Below are 21,693 nucleotides of genomic sequence, written 5' to 3'. Positions count from 1 at the left end.
CGGATTTCATCAAAAATATCTTAATTTGTGTTCTGAAGAATAACGAAGGTCTTACGGGTGTGGAACGACATGAAGGTGAGTAATTAATGACAGAAATTTCATTTTTGGGTGAACTAACCCTTTAATGAGGCTTTTATTCCAAAGAAATAATAATTTTTATAAATTAAAATAATTTGTTAAATCTATAGTTAAAAACATAAAACCTTCGGGACCTTTTAAGTGTGTTTTGGTCTGTTGCACGAAGCTGGTTTCAGCCACTACCCAGGTAAGTTTGAGATTTGTTTGAAAGTACTTTTTCGGGCTCAAGAAGGTGGATTGGTTTTTAGGGGGTTTTAAGGCCATGATAATTTACACTCCATGGCTAACCTGCTCCGGAGCAGGTTTTATTCTGGGTTAAAGATCGCAGACCAAAACTGGACCAATCAGCTGTGAGTATGAAGTGATACGCTGATAAAATAAAGCCACTCTCCCTGTATCTCACTCCAAATTAAAGCAGTTCAGAGTGAAATAATTTGAGACAAAATTGCCCATCTTTTGCTGCTAATTATTTATTAATATTTCTATGAATTGTAACTGTGTAATTCATATAATTTTCATAATAAACTCTAAATCTTCGACAGAATGTGTCCCAATCAACCTGAATTCACCTTATTTGTTATATATTGATATTGTACAGAAGTAATTTCCCTGAGGTCTCTGCTGCCTTTGGTTATTAGGGGTACCAAGAAAGGAAGCAATGTGACATTAAAATCCAGAGGCCGATCTTTTCTTTTCAACAAGAGTCTGAAAATAACATTTAATTGTTACTAGGGATGCACCAATGTGTCGGCTACCGATATTTATCGGCTGATTATTGTAACTTTCATAAGTGTAGCGGACCCCATCCGAATGATGACCAAAACTTTATTAATGTTTTATTAAAATTTCCTGATAATTTACTCATCTCCATGTCATCCAAGATGTTCATGTCTTTCTTCAGTGGAAAAGAAATTAAGGTTTTCGTTGAAAATATTCCAGGATTTTTCTCCATATAGTCGACTTCACTGGCCTCCAAATGGTTGAATAATTTCATTGCAGCGAGGAATAAGGGTCTTTTCTAGAGAAACCATTGCTCATTTTCTAAAAAAAAAAAAAAAATTAAAATGATATACGTTTTAACCATAGATGCTCGTCTTTAACTAGCTCTCTTCTTCTTCTCTATTAGAATTCCAGCAGTTTAGACACTGCTAAGTGTATTACTGCCCTCCTCAGGTCAAAGTTTGAACTAAATTGTCATATACTTGCACTAGCATATTGAATATGACAATTTAGTTCAAACTTTGACCTGAGGAGGGCAGTAATACACTTAGCAGTGTCTACACTGCTGGAATTCTAATAGAGAAGAAGACAGCTAGTTAAAGACGAGCATCTATGGTTAAAATGTATATAATTTAAATTTGTTTTTTAGAAAATGGCATATGGTTTCTCTAGATAAGGGTCTTATTTCTCGCCTGGTATCGTGTGGAATGCTTTGAAGCTGCACTGAAAATGATTTTGACCTTCAACCGTATGGAGGCCATTGAAGTCCACTATAAGGACGTTTTCCTCAAAAACCTTCATTTCTTTTTGACTGAACAAAGAAAGACATGAACATCTTGGATGACATGGAGGAGAGTGAATTATCAGGATATTTTAATTTGAAAGTGAACTAATCCTTTTAAGTTTATTGCATCTGTTTTCACTCCAATAAAATCACCACAAAAGTGGTAGCACTTTATTTTACAGTCCTTTTTCCTATGTACATACTGTGTACTTATTATAGTAATTGCAATAACTGGGTACTAACCCTGAACCTACCCCTTACCGTATATTACCCAGTATACAGATCTTATGCCTTTTCGGGGGGTGCTTAATAAACTGACAAACTTTAAATCTGCAAAATATCTTGTTCCTCGAACTGCTTGCTCTCCATTACCTGTATTAAAGCTCTGGTATCTGACAATAATTGTTTGTTAAAATCAGCATCGGCCCCAAAAAATCATTGGTGCATCCCTAATTGTTACCCAATTTATTAGTTCCCATGATTCACAAGCACTTATGATTAAGAACTAGGAGTTTGCCTATAAGTGAGAAACATCTAAATGCCTGGTATCATTATCTCAAGCTGGGAAGAGAGTATTTGCAGTTCATGAGAGCTGCGGTATGCAAGAACAGCACTGCGAGAAATACCAGTTATACCGGTTACAAGAAACGATCAGATAATGATGTCTGTGTTGCTTGGCAACCATTCTGCTGAACATTGTTGAAGAACTACTAGATTATTGTGTGTTATCAATTAATCAGTTTGTGTTGCTGTGTGCTTGTATTATGAAACATTGACAGGAACCATTTGAGAAGAAGACCTCTGTGTGGTTTACAGTGATTTTAGAACAGACACTCCATGTTGTGCCTGACGATGCTGTTCTAAAATCACAGTAAACTATGACTTCATGGGGCTAATCAAGTTTTTTTTCGTGTTTTTGAAAGAATTCTCTTAATTATGCACACCAAGGCTGAGAAATATAGTGAAATATTATTACAATTTAAAATAACTATTTAAATATATAGTAAAGTGTAATTTATTTCTGTGATCAAAGCTGAGATTTCAGCATCATTACTCCAGTCTTCAGTGTCACATGATCAATCAGAAACATTTCTGATTATTATCAATGTTGAAAACGGTTGTGCTGCTTTATATTTTTTGTAGAAACCGTGATACACTGCCATTTAAGAGTTTGGTGTAAGTAAGATCTTGTTTATAAATGCTGTTTTTAATGTTCTAATAATAAAAAAATCCTGAAAAAATTTTTCTAAAACATTAAACTTTTCATATAACTTATCAATTGTTCTCTATTTTTCCCCTCTTTTTGAAGGTTATGAAAACTATTGTGGAGTTTTTCTGTGCAAAACCGCCTGGAAATACCATGTGCTGTAAGCTTTTGCTTCATTTTCACTGCTCAGCTAACACACTTCATACTCTGCCAGCTGATCATTTATCCTTTTAAACTCAATTCCTTCATTTATTTTATTTAATTTTGCTTTCTGCTGAGAACAGCTCAGCCTCGTCATTCTTCATTTCTCCTGCAGGGGGCGATAGACAGGCTTTTCTCTCCCAAACCCTAATATTTCAATAATTCACGGTTTTGTGATGTTGGTAAACGTCACATGAATACATGCAATTAAACAGATGAAATATTGATCTTTTTTTAAATTTAATTTAATTGATTTTATTATTTATAAATAAAACTGAGTATAGGGACTATTAATAATATTATAGTTTTAACTAATTATAAAAAAGATATAAATATATTATTGTTGTGAATTACAATGAATTTTTGACGGCCTAATAGTTATGATTTTACACTGCAAGTTAAAAGGGTAATATGTTTAAAATTCACTTTCAAAAGCTTATATTTGTCTGAACGAATTTATGCATTCACATTAATGATTTTACATTCTGATAAATTATTAGCTTTTCATCGACTCAAACCATTTCGAACCCTGAACTAGAAATAAACCAATCAATCAGAATCCAAAGTAACATCCCTGTCATTTCACCACATTTCTACAGATTAAACAATTAAATAAAAGTCAATGCATAAAGAGAAATAAATTCTGCCTATTTGCATTAATTTATGGTTGTGCATCTTTTTATATGACTCCATTCATTTACAGGATCTGTTTTATTGAGTTTTATCTCGAATAAAGTTCAGAGTTCAACATCTTGAGATTAACACTGGTCATGTACATACTGAAGCTAAATATGGCTTTCAATTCACTTCAGTCAGTACCTTCCATGTTTGTGTAGTAAATCCTTTCTGAATTTCCATGCATCTTTCCCAATACATGGAACTTTTCCCTCTGACCACAAAACTAGGAAGTGAGTAAATATCAGAAAGTTTTATTGAACAATTCAATCTTGATGATGACAAGTGGAACGAGGCAAATTCTATTTCAGTACAAAAACAAAACAAATGTGGTTGTTGGAGAGGAAACAGCAGCAGTTTTCTCTAGTCCATCCTGGCCTTCAGGGTGCGTGTGGTTATCTTATCCTTCTCACTGTGAAATAAACACATTACACCATCATCAACTCAACGAATTCTAGAAATGTCAAAACAAAAAACTTTAGTCTGAATCTGGACCATGCATTAATATATTCAGTTCAAGACGTCAAACAAAATTAATTACATTTGGAATAATCCATGTTTTGTCAATTAATGCATTTAATGTTTTGGAAAGAAGTCTCTTATTTGATATTTGATCAAAAACACAGTAATATTGTGAAATATTATTACATTAAAAAAACAATTCTATGTGAATATATAAATATATAGTAAAGTGTAATTTATTCCTGTGATCAAAACTGAATTACTCCAGTCTTCAGTGTCACATGATCCTTCAGAAATCATTCTAATATAATGATTTAGTGCTCTATTACTAATGGATCTTATTATCAAAGTTGCAAACTTTTTTTTTGTTCCTTAATATTTTAGTGGAAACTGATACATTTCATAATTCTTTGATGAATAGTGAGTTCAAAAGAACAGCATTTATTTGAAATAAATCTTTTGCATTATAAATATGTATATTGTATATATTTCTAAATTTCTTCTGTCATTAAAATAATGAATCCTTGTTGGATAAAAAAAAAATCAAGAATGTTGAATATACTTAAAACAGTTTCTGAAGCATCAAACTGTTTTCAACATTAATAATAACCAGAAATGTTTCTTGATCATCAAATCATCATATTAGAATGATTTCTGAAGGATCATGTGACACTGAAGACTGGAGTAAATTCAGCTTTGATCACAGGAATAAATTACACTTTACTTTATATTCACATAAAAAACAACTGTTTTACATTGGAAAAAATATTTCACAATTTTTACTGTATTTTTGATAAAAAATAGCAGCAGAAGAGACTTTCAAAAGCATTAAACATCCCAGTGTATACAGTGAATAAAGACATTAAAAGCTGTTTTGAGTTCAGTAAAAATGTGCAGATTAAACTCAGTTAATTAAAAGTTAATGGTTGTCATTTGATGAAACGCTTACATGACATGAACGACGACTCCCATTCCAGACACGGCGTCTCTGTCAACAGCGTTCAGCATGGCCTGTGAGATGGTCTCGAACAGATCGTCTGGTTTCTAGAGAACACAATCAACAGCATAACCTATGAGGAAACCATCATGAATCAGCCTTCAATACGGTAATGTAGACATCCACTTACCATGTCAGGTTCCCATAGCGACTCACACATGCCGTACATCTGCTCGGAGCAAGTGCCGCTCACGACAAAGTCTTCTGTTACCATTGGGCATCCAATAAGATCAAGGGAGCAGATGAAGGGTTCAAAGGTCTTTGGGTCCAGACCAGCAATCACAGGCTCAATGTAGTACGGCCCAAACCTGAGACCGGGACATGAGAGGTTACAATTCTGTACACGGCATACCAGCCGTTTTGTAAATGGGACTTTTATTTTGATGGCGCTGAGAACGCCAGGAATCGGGTCTCGAGCCTGACTATAAATCCTGCTTATATTAGGTATGTTTTTTGCATCCGTTTCCAGTTTGATGTATTAGGCATTCATTCTATATTTCAAGCATGTTGTTTGTGCACTTAATAAACATCATACAATAGATTCCTGGGGGTATTTGGTGCAAATTAACAGGAAGTAGCGAGGAAAGAAGTGCATTATGTACCTCCTCTCATACAGAAGATTGGACACCATGCTCATAAAGGTCTTCGGCTTGATCTGACGACCTTCCTTCAGCTCATACAAGTTCAAGCGGAACTTCAGCCTTTGAGATCTAGAGTAAAAGGAGAAGGTTATACTATATATAAGGTAAAGTGACAAGTGCTGTTAAAGATATTAAGATTATAATATTATATTCTTACACTGTCTGTACATCTGTGGCAAGACCTGCCAGCCCGATGAAGAGTCGATCTCCCATGGGGAATAATTTCTGGAAGTCGGTGGTAACCAGCTGAGCCTGGACGCCAAACCTCCGGTCTGCTGCTATCGCCACACAGTCCTTTCCCCGCATTGCCATGACGGCACCTCCATTATATGACATAATAGACTATAGGCAGAAGACAACAAAGACGATGAAAGATTTAAAGTCCCCCATAGTCAATAATTTTATCCATTAAAACTCACCAAAATTTTTCCTGTGAAAAAAAATTCTTCCTGCCTTAAAATAGCTTGAATGTAACTCTACATCCTTGCGTCATTTAGTACACGATCTATGAATATGCTAATTAGCCCCGCCTCCACTCACTCGCGCCAGCTCAGAGATCCACTCGGTCAACTTACTGAGGTAAACGCTGCACAATGGCATCGCTCTTCACAACATCAGACGCATAATGGTAATTAATATAATTAGTCTTTTGCCTGATTATGTTTTTAAACAGCTAATAATGTGTTGCAAATGTTATATGTTCCCGTTTGCCATCTCAGAGTCACACAGCTGCCTTCTAACGATAATCCTCACTATTTCAGTATATAAGATAGTAATATACATCATACACCTGCTATATTGCTAAATCAACCTGATTTTTCTTATCAACAGAAAAATAAACTTGGCTTCTCTCTTGAGACTCCCCTGCTTCAGATCAGTCATAGTTAATGATATGCTAAAGCCCGCCCACACGTTGATGTGATTGGTTACAAGGTAGTTTGTGATGTAAGAAACACCAGTGATTTCGACCGCGTTTTTGATCATTGCAGTTTTAAGGAGAAAATACTCAGCTATGGTGTTTACATATAAATTTGCAAATAATTCGCCTTAAAGCATATTAAAAACACCGTATAGACATGTAAACAACATTAAAAACTTGATTTTCACCACAGGGCGACTTTAAGAAACTGCTTTTTGTTTGGGTCATTGACGCATAAGGTTTTTACAAGTGTTAAAAAACATAATGGAGATATTGTATTATTAATTTTGAAGTTGTATTAAGTGTTAACCACATAATCTCATTGTTTTTATAGTAAATTAACACTGCTTTTGTCATTTTTTACAAGATGGACAAAATTTGCCACCTAAAAGTCATTCGGTTTAACCAAAATTTCAGTATTATCGAATAACACTTTTGGTTACACCGAATGACTAACCGATGCTAACAGGCAGATATCTAGCTAGCTAGCAAAAGGACAATTTTATATTTAGTAAAATATTACAACATTTTCCATGTTTTATCAGTTTTACCGAATTACCTGATGTTTCAGGACATGCGTATAAGCAAGTGAAAACACAAATTTTTCAAATAGTTAAGAGAGAGTTAGTTACTTTACTTCACGATCATGTGGTCCTTTGCAGGTGTATGAATGATGTCACATCCTGTCACATGATCCTGACCGCATGACTTGATCCAAAATGGTCCCTTTATATCGGTTACTCCAAATGACATCAATGAAATTAATTTTTCTGGACATAATTTCTCATAACAAAGCGACTTGTGCACGTAATTTTAATACCATTTTGCACTATGTTGATATATGATGTTATAAATCATGCCAGAATAAAAAATATATACATTTATTAAACTGTAAGGTATTTTAATCACAAATTAAATGGCTGTATTGGCCTTTAGACGGTTAAACCGAATGACCTTTTGACGCTTCAAAATCTTTAAAATATCTTTATATATAGAAAAATATTATTAAAACCTTTTGGATTCAATAAAAGAGATCAAGTTGTACTACCTCACATACTTTGGATGTCATATCTTTATTTATTATTATTATTAAGGCCTTTGGACAAAAAAAAAAAATAAAGTTATTATATAGAATAAAATACCAAACTGTCATCATTTTGTACGCTGAATGAAAGCATATTATAACTCAACATCTGAAACGCTTATAAAGAATCATTCACTTGTTCAAGAGAAGTCAATTCCCCTTCTCACATACCGATACAATTAAGAAAATTATTGAACGTTTGTGCTTGATTAATCCCGCATTCATGCACTGTTAGTTTCGTTTTAAACATGACCAGGCAAATAATTCATCATAATAACACTCGCTCAACATAACTAAAGCTTATTGTGCACGTGGGGTACTTATAAATACACAAAAATACTTAGAAGAAAGTTTTTTTAGTTCGCAGGTTATGATAAATGTTTTTAAAACGAGCAAATGTGTAAAGACGAGAACGCAAATGAGCTACAGTGCTAATAAACAGATCATAATCCACAAACGCGCTGATTATTCACACGTGTTCACTTACCATGATGACAGATGTACACGCAGACACTGATATGAAGAATTATTTAGATGATTTTATAATGTTAATGTTGAGAATAAAGCTGCAGAGCGGGTCACACACGGTGACTACACACTTTCTGTCGAACTGCTAACTGTTCCTGCTGCGCGCGTCACTTCCTGCAGGCGCGACCCCGACAGCGCCCCTGCTGGACAAAACCCTCAGCTGTCTCATTACACGAAATTAAAGAATTAAAAAAACAATTCCCGAATCTTTAATACATTATATAGTTTTTTTGAACTGTGATTCATTTTAAATCAGTCACAGACAACAACAACCGACTAAAACAATCGTGTTGTCCTCCTCACCATAGGGGGCGGTAATGCCGTACTTCATTCTCACTCACAGGAGAGAAAGAACAGCAGAAGAAAACAATGCTAAACAAAACAAAATATTAAAATGGGCTCGGAAGAAGGAGTCTTTAAATGCAAGTAGCACGTTTTTAATCTCAGAATGAATCGGTTTATGATTAGTATGATTTATTAACTTTTTTACAATAACAACATGCGGATATCGTGAAATTGTCAATGCATGTGATTAATTCCCTTGTCAAATAGTGGTGACAATATCTTTATCAGTCGTTTCTGTGATTTAGGGACTGATGCCAACACGGCAGATCTGATTGTGTGGAGAGTCAGCAACAACAGACTGTTTACAGGCAGAAGAAATGCAGCTATTAAAGCCTTCGAGTGAGTAACACCTGAGTGTTAATTTGCCTTCATCTGCATTATTGATGATGATGATGATGATGATGATGATGATGGTGTTGATCTACAGGCTGTATGTGAAAGAGAAACAGCTGGAAGGGAAAGTGACTCCTGCATGGGTGCGAAAGAAGTGGGAGAATCTCAAACAGAAGTATAAGGTGATGTTATGATTTAATTTTGCTTGTTTGCAAGTCTGCAGAAGAAATATTAATAAATTACATTGCTTATAGGTAGTGACTTGACATTTGGGATCTATTCATTTATTTAAGAGATGTGAAGTCAAAGATGTCAGGATGATCTTTATGTTACGAGGAAGAAAAACACTTAAAATTTGTTGAAATGAAAATATTTATTTAAGAAAAAATGCTTCAATCATTGCTTATTAATCTAAAATAATATTTGCCAAATCAAAGTCATGAGGTGCAACCAACATGCAAACTTGCCATTTTGTCTGTGTGAGATTCTCCAGCTTTGTTGTTGAGCTGTTAAAGCTCCGCCCTCTTCTGGAAAGAGCAGCAGCTCATTTGCATGTAAAGGGATACACAAATAAATGCCGTGTTTTTGCTCACACCCAAATAGGGGCAAATTTGACAAGCTATAATAAATGATCTGTGGGGGATTTTGAGCTGAAACTTCACAGGCATTCTGGAGACACCAGAGACTTATATTACATCTTGTAATAAAGGGTCATAATAGAGAAGATAAAGTTGGTAATTTTGATTGTAAAATTTCATGTGCTGCAAGTCCCCCTAGTTATTCATTTATTTATAAAAAACTATGATAATTGCAAAAATAATAAAATTTGTAAAAAAATATTTAAACATCAATTATTTATTTATTTTTTTTAAATAATGTGCAAACTCTCATTCATACGGAAGAGGATTAGGGTCAAGCAATAATAAAAAAATAAAACCATCTCGAGATTAAAGTTAAATTACGAGAAAAAAATCATTAAATTTCGAGAAAAAAGTCTAAATAAAATGTTGAGAATAAACTCATTAAATTTTGAGAAAAAAGTCGTTAGATTGAGAACAAATTCATTAAATTATGAGAAAAAAAGTAGTTAAATTTCGAGAAAAAAAGTCGAGATAAAATGTTGAGAATAAAGTCATTAAATTATGAGAAAAAAAATCGTTAAATTACGAGAACAAATTCGTTCTCGTAATTTAATGACTTTAATCTGATGAAATGGAGTAATACTTTTACTAAAGTTAAAAAAAAAATAAACATAACATAAAAATAAGTATATTTTACAATAAAAAATTGGGTAATTTTAAATTACCAAAGGTAAATAAATTCAAAAATACAAAAAAAAAAAAAAAAAAAACATCACAAAAGAAATGCATAAATTGAGTGTTTTTATTTTATTGAAATAGTGTTATGACATTTATTCTAGAGATGCACCGATACCAAATTTCTCCACCAATAGCCGATTCTTCAGAGTGATATCTGCCGATACCGATATTTTGGGGGTTCTGCCTTTTATACATTATTTTAAATTAGTGATAATTTCATTATAATTAATAATTAACCATTATGTTTTTAACTATTATATTTTGAAAGAACTTTATTCTCTCCGTTTCATTAACTTGTTTCAGAGTAACTGGTATCGGTTATAAACAAACACATTACTCAAATTAATATTACCACACATTAACTAAATTCTGAAGATTAAATTAATATTTCTTAACTTTCTGAATGTTATTAATTCTAATAATTACTATTAATATTGAATATCAAACTGGTTTCTTAGCATTTTCCTGCCCTCTTTTGATCAACAGGATCGATAGTGTAAAAAAAATTAGCTTTTATTGGCCGATATATCGGTGCATCTCTAATTTATTTAAAAAAAAAAAATGGGATCACACCTGTGCCCAAATTTGTCCACGAAGGACTCATTAAGCTTCTCAAATCAAAATGAAACCCACATGAATACATTTCTAATGACTGGTACATGTATTATTTACTGCAGGACCTCAAAAGCCTCAATATGGCGGGAGGAGACGCAGCAATCGCGACCTGGAAGTGGTACGCCATCATGGATGGCGCGCTGAGCAGCGAGATCCCCCTCAACCATTTCATCAAGCCAGACCACCTGACCTCATTTGCTCAGGACGCTCCTCCCATCAAGCAGAGAAAGGAAGAGGATTGGTTGATAGCGCTGCGGGAGATGGAGAGGCGGCAGGAGGAACGAGAGAGGCAAGCGGCGGAGAGAGAGGACGAGAGAGACAGACGCGCTGCCGCCCGAGAAGAAGAGAGAGACCGACGGGCCGCAGAGAGAGAAGAGAGGAGAGAGAGACAGGCGCTGGAGAGGGAGGAGAGGAGGGAACGGGAGATGTTTGCGAGAGAGGAGCGGTGGGAGAAAGAGATGCTGGCTAGAGAAGAACGACAGGAAAGGGAGTACAGAGAAAGAGAGGAGAGGAGAGAAAGAGAAGCTGCTGCCAGAGAAGAAAGACTCTTTAAACTCCTCGAGACATTTCTGGCCAACAAGTGAAACTCTTACTGACAGTTACATTCCAAGATTCGACTATTTTCTGCTAATAAATTGTTTTGCATTACCATCACGTGTCTAGTTCTTTTGAATTAAAGTGTTTGTTGTTTATATGTCTATGTTTTAATATGCTTTAAGATGCACCATGTGCAAGTCAACACCATTGATGAGTATTTTCTCTTTAAACCTGCAGTGATAAAAAAAAAAACGGTTGAAATCGCTGGTGTCAGTTTCGTCATGAACTACCTTGTAACCAATCACGTCAATGTGAGGGCGGGTTTTAGCATATCATTAACAGCGAGCAGGGTAGTCTCGAGAGAAGCCAGGTTCTCCCGGTATATTTTTATGGAAGGCCAAAAGGGTCAAAACGCGTGAAACTGACGTCTTAACACATAATTAAATATAATAAATAAATATAGATGTCATAATAATAAAGATGTCATTTGCGCGTTAAGACGTAATTACGTGTTAAGACGTCAGTTTCACACGTTTTGGCCCTTTTGGCCTTCCATATATTTTTCTGTTGATATGAAAAATCGTGTAGATTTAGCAATATGGCAGGTGTATGATGAACTATATGCTGATATAGTGAGGATGCTGATTGTTAGAAGACAGCTGTCTGACTCTGAGATGGTGAACAGGAACATGGTTTGTGTAGCATTAGCGACACATTATTAGCTGTTTGATAACGGTCAAGCAAAAGACTAATCATACTACTAACACTGTTATATGTCCGATGTTGTAAAGAGCGATACCATTGTACAGCGTTTACCTCAGTAAGTTGACCGAGTGGATCTCTGAGCTGGTGTGAGCGAGTGGAGGCGGGGCTAATTAACATATTCATTGATCCACATATATTAAATGAGGTGTAGAGTTACATTCAAGCTATTTTAAGGCATGAAGAAAATTTTTCATAGGATAAAAAAAATGTTTAAATATGTAATTTTGGTGACCAAAGATGAGTTTTAAGGGATAAAATTATTGACTTCAGGAGGACAAATAATTTTCAGTATTACTCTTTCACAAATCCAACAAACAGAATAAATTTAGTAATCATACTAAACCAACAAGACAACAAACCAACATATCATGATTAAAAAATTTATTATTGAACAAATCCAACAGAGAGCAACACAGACGGAAAAACAATATACCCACAAAGCAGCACATAAACAAAATGAGCTTTTACATTCTGAACACAAGAGTGTGAGACATTCAGTTTATTAAGTTGCTATTTTAACACCGAATGTGGTGAAGAATCATTTGTGAGGTATCTGAAAAAAGGTTATACTGTATTTTAGATTAAGCAAAAGTTGAGGTAACACTTTATTTCAACATACTTACTATACACTAAAAAGTTGGGTTGAAAATGGACAAACCCAGCGATTGGATTGTTTTAACCCAGCAGTTGGGTTAAATGTTTGCCCAACGTGCTGGGTAGTTTTATTTAACTCAGCTATTGTTTAAAAATGACTGTATTGCTTGCTTAAAATGAATCAAAAATAATAATTATTATGATTATTGTTGCCTCTAGTAATTATGTGTCTGATTTTTAATTTTCAACATATTTTAAGCCAGACATATAGTCATTTTTAAACAATAGTTGAGTTAAATAAAACTACCCAGCACATTGTGCAAACATTTAACCCAACCGCTGGGTTTGTCCATTTTCAACCCAACTTTTTTTAACCACGCCTTTTTTAGGGTGTAGTAATAACAGTAACTAACCGTAACTCTATAGTAATTACAGTAGTTAGTTAATATTACTCAGTACGTATTTGAGTAACAATGTCACCTTAAAATAAAGTGTAACCAAAGTTGAATTAGGCTGAAATTAAACACATAATCAGATGCTTCGAATGTTTCTATTTAAATATATTTATATTATTTAAATATTTAATGACTTATTTCCTTGTGTCTATGTGAGTTTTTCTTAGCAAACAAACATTTGGCAACAAACTTGGCATTGTTTTTTTCCCTGAAAATAAAGCATTTATAATATTTATTCTACATATCTAATTTTTATATAATCCTCTAAATAAATACTTTAAGAGATGACAAATATTTAGAATACATCTATATGAATTACATGAGTTCCTGTGGCTAATATATGATTTTCACAGAATACTTCATCTTATTTGATTTAAAATGATCTCAATAAAGACTGAAAGGTACGACACCGGTCAATCAGGTGGAATTAAAGGGATAGATATACCCAAAAATGATTTACTTCTTCCAAACCTGTAAGAGTTTCTTTCTTCTGCTGAACACAAAAGAAGACATTTTGAAGAATGTCAGTAATCAAACATATGGAAGTCAATAGGGTCCATCAACTGTTTGGCTAACGACATTCTTCAAAATGTCTTCTTTTCACAGTTTTGCACCGTTACATCCTGAAGCCGGACATTCTCAGACGTGAGACTCGTCCAGATCCAGGTCGACAGGGGACAGGGGGAGCGGAGAGAGGGCGTGGGGGGTGAGCAGCGAGGTCAGCAGTGGGTTCTCTGTGCCACGCTCCTCTTCTGGACTCTGGGAGGTGTCTGTGTTTTGCAGAAGCCCAGAGGTCTCCTCATCCTCCGGACTTTCTCTGATCTGGGATGGGTTGGGCCGGGACGGAGTGCTCAGGACAGGGAGGGGAGGAGGAAGAGGGGAGCAGGCTCTGGAAGCGGAGCTGGAGGCGGCAGAAGGGGTGGGAGACAGACTGCTTCTGACACTCGCCTGATCTTTCCTGTCTTTATTCTCACTCTGAGAGCCCTACAGTCAAAACAGAGCAGGTGGAGTGTGAGCCGTCGAATCGTTTTCAATAGTGACAGATTTAATATAATTGTGCAGTTTTTAAATTATGGGACATTTTATACTGCGTGCCCCTGTTAATTGGTCTCCACTCGAAGTATAATTTTAAACGTGTGTAACCAACAACTCTGCAAGCTTTCATTTGAACACTGTGATCAGACCTGTGGCAATGCCTGTTTGTGCGGGGCAGTTTTGATGCTGGGTGATGAGGAAGGAGATTGTCCTCCGGCAGCGTGGCTCATCCTGACGACCTCCGTGACCCCTGCTGGGCCGCTGCTGGGGCTGGGAGTGGCAGTAGGAGATCTGCCCGCTGCTTCCTGCTGGGTCTCAGTAAAAGTGACAGACCTTTTTTGGTCACCATGTGCTTAAGAAAAAAGAGAGAGAGAGAGATTCATTAGATTATCTCAGTCTATATATATTTTATATATATATATTAAATTTGATACATGGCTTTCTAAGGCCTCGTCATCATTAATTTGACCAATGCTTTTTCAAAAATGTCACACAAAAAAAAGTTCTATATATATATATATAAAGTACAGTCCAAAAGTTTGGAACCACTAAGATTTTTAATGTTTTTAAAAGAAGTTTCGTCTGCTCATCAAGGCTACATTTATTTAATTAAAAATACAGTAAAAAACAGTAATATTGTGAAATATTATTACAATTTAAAATAACTGTTTTCTATTTGAATATATTTCACAAAGTAATTTATTCCTGTGATCAAAGCTGAATTTTCAGCATCATTACTCCAGTCTTCAGTGTCACATGATCCTTCAGAAATCATTCTGATATGATGATCTGCTGCTCAAGAAACATTTAATGTGTACAAAATATTTGTTTACAATATTTTTTTTCAGGATTATTTGAAGAATAGAAAGTTCAAAAGAACAGTGTTTATCTGAAATCTAATCTTTTTTAACATTATAAATGTCTTTACTGCCACTTTTGATTGATTTAATGCATCCTTGCTGAATAAAAGTATTCATTTCTTTAATTTCTTTTCAAAAAAATAAAAATAAAAATTCTTACTGACCCCAAACTTTTGAACGGTAGTGTATAATGCTACAGAAGCTTTGTATTTCAGATAAATGCTGTTCTTTTGAACTTTCTATTCATCAAGGAATCCTGAAAAAAAAAAGTACACAACTGTTTTCAACATTGAAAATAATCATAAATGTTTATTGAGCAGCAGATCAGCATATTAGAATGATTTCTGAAGGATCATGTGACACTGAAGACTGGAGTAATGGTGCTGAAAATTCAGCTTTGATCACAGGAATAAATTACTTTTTAAAATATTTTCAAATAGAAAATAGTTATTTTAAATTGTAATAATTTTTCACAATATTACTGTTTTTACTGTATTTTTAATTAAATAAATGTAGCCTTGGTGAGCAGACAAAACTTCTTTTAAAAACATTAAATGTAATTTTTATACATTATTATACATGCTATATATGCACTGCCCTCCAAAAGTTTGGAAACACCCTAGAAAAGTGGGGTTTTGGACAATATCTGCATGAATCCTTTTTAATTTGTGATAATTTTGCACTGATAAGGGACAACACAAACTACGAAAACATTTTATTACATAAACAGTTTATACATAGAAAAAACTTCATCAAAATATCCAGCATTAGCAGCTATCTGACCTAAACTGGGTTCTGATTGGTTCATTGTATTCTAAACTTAATTGGCAATCAATTATTGAAGCTATTAAGGTGTGCTGACCCAAAGATCTTTTACAAACCTGGACCAAGTTTAAACCAGTAACCAGCATCACAGCTGGCAAAGGGGGCGTGTCTGACTTTGACATGAATATATTGCCATTATTATGTAATCAAAATGAAAATTATTATTGCTGGTCTTCAATGATAATGTTAAGTTACTTTAATGTATTTGCACCAAAAAATGATCAGGATTTATGCTGATATCATCCAAAACCACACTTTGCCAGGAGTGTTTCCAAACTTTTGGAGGGCAGTGTATTTTGTCAGTAGACTAGATGATTATTATTTCATATATCAGGCTTTACAATGTTAAATATGCCAAAAGTTAAATGTTGTGCACCATTTTTCATGTAGTCACACAAGCAGACCGTACCCCTGTCGAGTGGTTTATTCTTAGGCTGAATGCTCCTGCGGGTCGTCGAGAGTCTGGCTCCCTGACGCCCGCGGGACTCGTCCTGCACCCTCTGGATGGACAGCAGGGGTCGCCGCAGCTGTAAGACACAGAGCCTCAATGCCTTGACATCGAATGCAAAAATGAAGACCGTTATAAATAAGACTGAAAGCTCACCTGTCTAAGTCCTCTCTTACGACCGAGAGGAGGCTGAATGAGCAGATTCTGCTGTCCGGGTTCACTCTGCACACTGGCAACCCTGCAGCCCGAAGGAAAGACACACAAACAGAGCCGATGACACTGAACCGCTTGGAGATCTGAACACAATCCCTGTTAAATCCTCCGAATAAATGGGAGAGTTAAGAGGAAATGTGTCCCTTCCACAAATCCCCATCAGTCCACAGCCCTCCACCAATCAAACACAGGGACAGGCAGGCCCGGCTCCAGCTTTGAGAGGTAACGAGGGCCAGAGTTTTAACATTATTTTATTGATTTAGTAAAAATGTTTCCCCCCATAACAGATTTTGTAACTTTATTTTATAACAAAAGGGGCAGGGCTCTCTATATTAACACACGGGGCCAAGAAAAAACAAAAACAACAACAAAAAAAAAATTGTATTTTAATAAATAATGTTAAATAAAGACAAAAATACTGTTAGTAATAAAATAAGAACAAGTGAACAAATTACAAGCACAAATAAATACAACAAATAAATACAAAGATACAAATGAAATGTGTGCTTACAAATGTTTCTGCTTAATCAGCATGAAAACTGTATATTCTGCCATATTGACACCTTTCTGTAAAGCTGCTTCGAAATGATACTTTTTGTGAAACGCGCTATACAAATAAATGTGAATCGAATGGAAAATACGAAATAAGTAGATTTCAGGTAGGTCTAGCAGTATTCAAGTATGAAAGACTAATGTATACCCTAGTAATAAAAATAAAAAATATTTTATATATATATATATATATATATGCAATATTATATATTATATATACACAAAACTATTTTCAAAATGCATTTTTTTATGCTTAGTATACTACAAATACATCTGAAGTACTTAATGCACCTTAATTGTGCAAAAGTAGTGCTGAGATCCAACTATAGATATACTGAAGTATACTTGATCGTGTTAAAGTAGAACTATTGCAAGTATACTTTAAATATCTTGCATTTAAAGACTGACATTATACATTAAAGATCATACAATCCTTATTAATAGTGATATTAATACGCATTTAGGTATAATATTAAGAAATGTGCATTGTGCAAATAAAGTTTAATTATAATTTTATATTGGTAAGTCTTAAGTGATGTGAAAATAAATATGATTTGAAGTATACTTTTTGGTATAGTTTATTTTACTAGGGTAAATTAAATATAGTTTAATCCTATTAAAGCTAACAAAGTTATTCAGCCAAGTTTTTTTTTTTTATTATTTGTTTTGTTCTTTAGTTAACATGAATGACACAAGACAGCAGCAGGTAGAGTATATTAAGCTGCTGTCACTTTAAGACCATAAACATGGATCTGACACTTCAACTATTTACATTCATTAAAACTTTTTAACTCGCCAAAATGGGCCAGTGTTAATTTTGCTGAAGAATAATTTATCAATAACAACATATATTTCGCAGACAAAAACGAGATGGTAACTAAATAAAAACCTGCTTTGAATGACAAAAACTATGATGAAAATCTATTTACATTTTTGTCAACGAATAAAAACGAGATTAAAATGTCATTGAGGGGATGATTTGGGAAGAGATCCAGTCAGAATGATGTCCTGCGCTGCAGATGCGCTGATCTACCCGGCGGGACATAAGCTGGCATACACGTGTTGCATAAAGAAACGTTCAAAAATGTAAATGTCTGGGAGAAAGAGAAGAGCAGACATATAAATCTGAAAAAGTCAAAAAAAGAGCTCTATTCGGTGCGGTTTTCTGTGCGCACACATCCGAAGCGAAAGCAGTCAGCGTTCGAGTACTGAATTGAGTTCTCTTTCATGTCTTTTTGCGCCTGAATGGACAAATACACACAACATTGTCAAAATGTCCGTTTTGGAAAATATTCACGTAAACACAGTCGGTTATGTCTTAAGAAAACATAAACACAGAATATCGGATGTGTATCAGTGTATTGGATCCGCATATTCGGTCTTAAAGTGACAGTAGCCTAATAAACCTACTGCCGTCTGCGCCCTTAATATTAATCAAACAACAAAAGACAAAGAGAAAAGCATTTACTGCTCTTTCATAGCTTTAATAAGGATTCATTATATTTAATTTATACAAATAAATATGTCTGTTTGAAAGAATAATGTAGTCTATGCAAGTAAAATTATAAAGAATGCATTCATTATTTATTGAAAAGAAGACCATGGGTTTTATTTCATTTTAAGAGCAGTTAAATCCGTGTCTGTATTGCATGTTGAAATTTTAATATCACTCATATTAGCAGGTTAATAGATGTTTTCTCCAGGAGTATGGAAATTTTTGAGAAATTCTTAATTAATGCATTATAATTTAACTAAACGCATTAGATCTACTGTAGATTCAGAAAAGTAGACTAAAACAAAATTCAGATGACTAAATCTAAGTGGCATTTTAGTCAAAAGACTATGACTAAATGTGAATAAGAATTTGATGTCAAAATTAACACTGAAATGGGCATTTTGACGTACATTTTTTGTGCATTGGTCAGTTCAAGCGCAATAAGACGCAAAAGAGAACTCAGTGCGGTAACGGCACGCTCCTCGCTGTGTGAGACGCATCGCTCTCATTTCATGGTAAATGCAATGATCGCGCATCACGCTTACTTTAATTCAAAAACAGTTGCCTAGAGCACCTCCTAGTGGATATTATATAGAACACATTGGATAAAAACGTTAAAAAAACCGCAACAGTTTTAACTACAATACTACAAACTTAAACACTTTTCTCAGAATAATTTCTGTTAACACGATGTAAATATTATTAAATATTATCATTTTTTGTCAGACACTAACTTGCAGACGCAATTGCGGGTTTCACTTACGCAGCAATGGAGGCAAAACAGAAATATGATTACAAAAAACTGTAATATGACGATCAGGTGTGGGTTGTGTGCGGATATCTAAATGAGAGAAAATCATAGGTTGGATGACTAATTTTTAAAAGAGGATACGCGCATCACTATTGTGCGCACAGAAAGAGCGTGGGTACCAAATTTATTTCTTTTTTGGGTCTTCTTGTGCTTTAAGGGTTTAAAATCATTTGAATGCTTAACTGGCAAGGATTAAATTAGGCTTGTAAATGAGCCTGGCTGACAACGGTCACCTTCGAATGCTTTCTAGTTTCTAAATAACGAGCAGATTGTTATCCTGAGCTGAATTGAACATCGCACCAATTTTGCAATCGGTTGTTATATGGCGTGGTGCCAGTGTGGGCGGAGCTCCTGATTGGGTGGAGCCGGGCCTGAGGACAGGAACGAATCATAAAACATGAATCGCAGGTCAGAACCTGCAATGTCATCCACAAAAAAACAAAGGGGAATAGAGAAGCTGGTATAGCAGTGTGAGCAGGACGTAACCACCCATTTGAACTATTGGTAATTTGTGAGATTCATCTGATGGCAGATCAGAAACACATTTTTTAAGGTCTAATCGTCTACTTCAAACCTGCCAGACCAAACTCCCCCAGCCCCACAGATTGGCCCCCCCAAAGAGGAACTCCAATTTGAGCAGCAAAAAGCCTGAAACATGAGTGGACACCATGACACCATGAGGCTCACTGGAGATGACATGAGTACCACAGAGTGATAATACGTAGACGGGCATCACTGTCCCTTGCCAAGAGAGAGAAAGAGACAGAAAGAAACTGTGACTTGGAGAGGATGAGAAGAGAAAGAGAGAGAGATCCTAGTGAGAATTCAAGTTGGATGTGATGAACAGGGAAGGCAGGCCCAGCCCCGGCACACAGACGGTGAGACACTGCACACACAGGGCCGTGACACTGTACCTAGACAGGTTACCCTCCTCCAGAAGCCCCTGGGATTCATCTAGCACATTGGGTTCACTGTAGAGTTGGGCAGGGAACAAGATTAGGGGAATAATAAGAGAGACATGCATCCCCCCAGCTGTAGATCAGCCCTCTCTTAAAGGGAAAGACTGGATACATAAGGTTGTTATAGACAGCTTTAGTTTTGAAGTGGGGTGTTTGTTTACCTGTGGCTGGGCAGCATGGTGCTCATGCCTGGTTCAGGCTGAGTGGCGGCCGAGTCCGTGGCGTGACTGGAGAAACGCCGCTGGGAAATGAGCCTGGGGAGGAAAGCTTCGTGCTCACTTACCACGCTGGGGATGCTGATGGAGTCATCTGGAAATGACAGAGTTAATATGGATCATTCAGCAATAATAACACTGGAAAGTGCTTCTGAAATGGAAGGCATTACAAAACCGATATCCATAAGACATGATGAATTTGTGATTAAAATTCTTTTTAAACAAGGATTCCTCTTGAGGTTTATACCGCAAGAACAGGGGAAAACATGCAAAAGATAAAGGCATGTATGCAGCTTACTCATATCGTAATAATAGTAGGCAAATAATAAAATATGGCCTATCACTTATGTTATGTTGCTTGCTATGCCAACAATATTCATTTTTCTGTCCAACTATCTTAACCAGACAGTAAAATGTGATTTTGTAACATGTAACTTTTTTTTTTAAACAAACGTAATAAGCCTACTTTAATATTTTACTGTAAAGTTGTGCAATTTTGGCATTTATGGTATTTTGTGTTATTTATTTGCCTCAATTTGTAATAATTTAAGTATACACATTTATATAAAATGGCAAAATTTTGTTAAATCCATTTTAATAAAAGATCTACATTTCTAAATTTCATTCATAGTGATAGACTTAAAAACGTGCCTGGGTTTAGTGGATGATTACTGCCATCTACTGGAAAGCAAACACTTAATTAAATTAAAATTAAAATAACATGAATTTTTAACTACAGCCACTAGATGGCTAGAGAATTAATCAATGGTTCACATTATAAAATCATTATTATAACTATAAAAATAACTCTATATACGATCATTTGTACTATCATTTGTACTATCATGGGTATTTGAAGACATTTTTGAAAAATACAATTATTTACAAGGTTTTAGAGAACTTTTTATACTTTTAGGTTTTAATTACATTATTTTAATATCGTCAGTCGTGAATTAAAGGGGCTGAAAATGAGTCCCAATCCGGCCCTGCCTGAGATTTGGAGCCAATTTACAGGGGTGTA

The 21,693-nt window shown here is 35.0% G+C and overlaps 3 protein-coding genes across 3 annotated transcripts in view; 1 reads left to right on the top strand and 2 right to left on the bottom strand.

The window, feature by feature from the left end:
• Positions 1–3,897: 3,897 nt before the first annotated feature.
• On the bottom strand, positions 3,898–8,414 carry psmb3 (proteasome 20S subunit beta 3). Its single transcript, XM_067373579.1, has 6 exons — positions 8,256–8,414; positions 5,923–6,107; positions 5,727–5,834; positions 5,255–5,432; positions 5,077–5,171; positions 3,898–4,077 (listed from the first exon to the last, which is right to left on the bottom strand). The coding sequence occupies exons 1-6, from the start codon at positions 8,256–8,258 to the stop codon at positions 4,029–4,031; spliced, it is 618 nt and encodes a 205-aa protein (XP_067229680.1). The 5' UTR covers positions 8,259–8,414; the 3' UTR covers positions 3,898–4,028.
• Positions 8,415–8,615: 201 nt separating this feature from the next.
• si:ch73-193c12.2 (uncharacterized) lies at positions 8,616–11,544 on the top strand. Its single transcript, XM_067374628.1, has 4 exons — positions 8,616–8,718; positions 8,887–8,980; positions 9,069–9,156; positions 10,971–11,544. The coding sequence occupies exons 1-4, from the start codon at positions 8,691–8,693 to the stop codon at positions 11,490–11,492; spliced, it is 732 nt and encodes a 243-aa protein (XP_067230729.1). The 5' UTR covers positions 8,616–8,690; the 3' UTR covers positions 11,493–11,544.
• A 2,354-nt stretch (positions 11,545–13,898) lies between these two features.
• The window catches only part of LOC137011066 (protein unc-80 homolog), a 67,057-nt gene continuing 59,262 nt past the window's right edge, over positions 13,899–21,693 (bottom strand). The window contains exons 59-64 of the mRNA XM_067373638.1: positions 20,619–20,766; positions 20,413–20,469; positions 16,584–16,665; positions 16,389–16,506; positions 14,444–14,646; positions 13,899–14,243 (exon numbers count right to left, since the gene is read on the bottom strand). Coding sequence (XP_067229739.1) covers positions 13,899–14,243; positions 14,444–14,646; positions 16,389–16,506; positions 16,584–16,665; positions 20,413–20,469; positions 20,619–20,766 — 953 coding nt within the window. The remainder of the gene's footprint in view (positions 14,244–14,443; positions 14,647–16,388; positions 16,507–16,583; positions 16,666–20,412; positions 20,470–20,618; positions 20,767–21,693) is intronic.

Source organism: Chanodichthys erythropterus, chromosome 21 (genome assembly GCF_024489055.1).
Source record: "Chanodichthys erythropterus isolate Z2021 chromosome 21, ASM2448905v1, whole genome shotgun sequence".
Classification (NCBI taxonomy): Eukaryota; Metazoa; Chordata; class Actinopteri; order Cypriniformes; family Xenocyprididae; genus Chanodichthys; species Chanodichthys erythropterus.
The sequence above is the reverse complement of the archived record's forward strand: the minus strand, read 5'-3'. Positions and strand labels throughout refer to the sequence as shown.

Bases quoted from the DNA above. Each gene is read 5' to 3' on its own strand.
- si:ch73-193c12.2 (XM_067374628.1), top strand. From the start codon at position 8,691: ATGGGCTCGGAAGAAGGAGTCTTTAAAT. The intron at 8,719-8,886 runs GCAAGTAGCACG...TCTGTGATTTAG, and splicing joins GGAAGAAGGAGTCTTTAAAT to GGACTGATGCCAACACGGCA. The intron at 9,157-10,970 runs GTGATGTTATGA...TATTTACTGCAG, and splicing joins ATCTCAAACAGAAGTATAAG to GACCTCAAAAGCCTCAATAT.
- psmb3 (XM_067373579.1), bottom strand. The intron at 5,172-5,254 runs GTAAGTGGATGT...TGTGTTCTCTAG, and splicing joins CGCTATGGGAACCTGACATG to AAACCAGACGATCTGTTCGA. The intron at 4,078-5,076 runs GTAAGCGTTTCA...TTTATTTCACAG, and splicing joins GGAGTCGTCGTTCATGTCAT to TGAGAAGGATAAGATAACCA.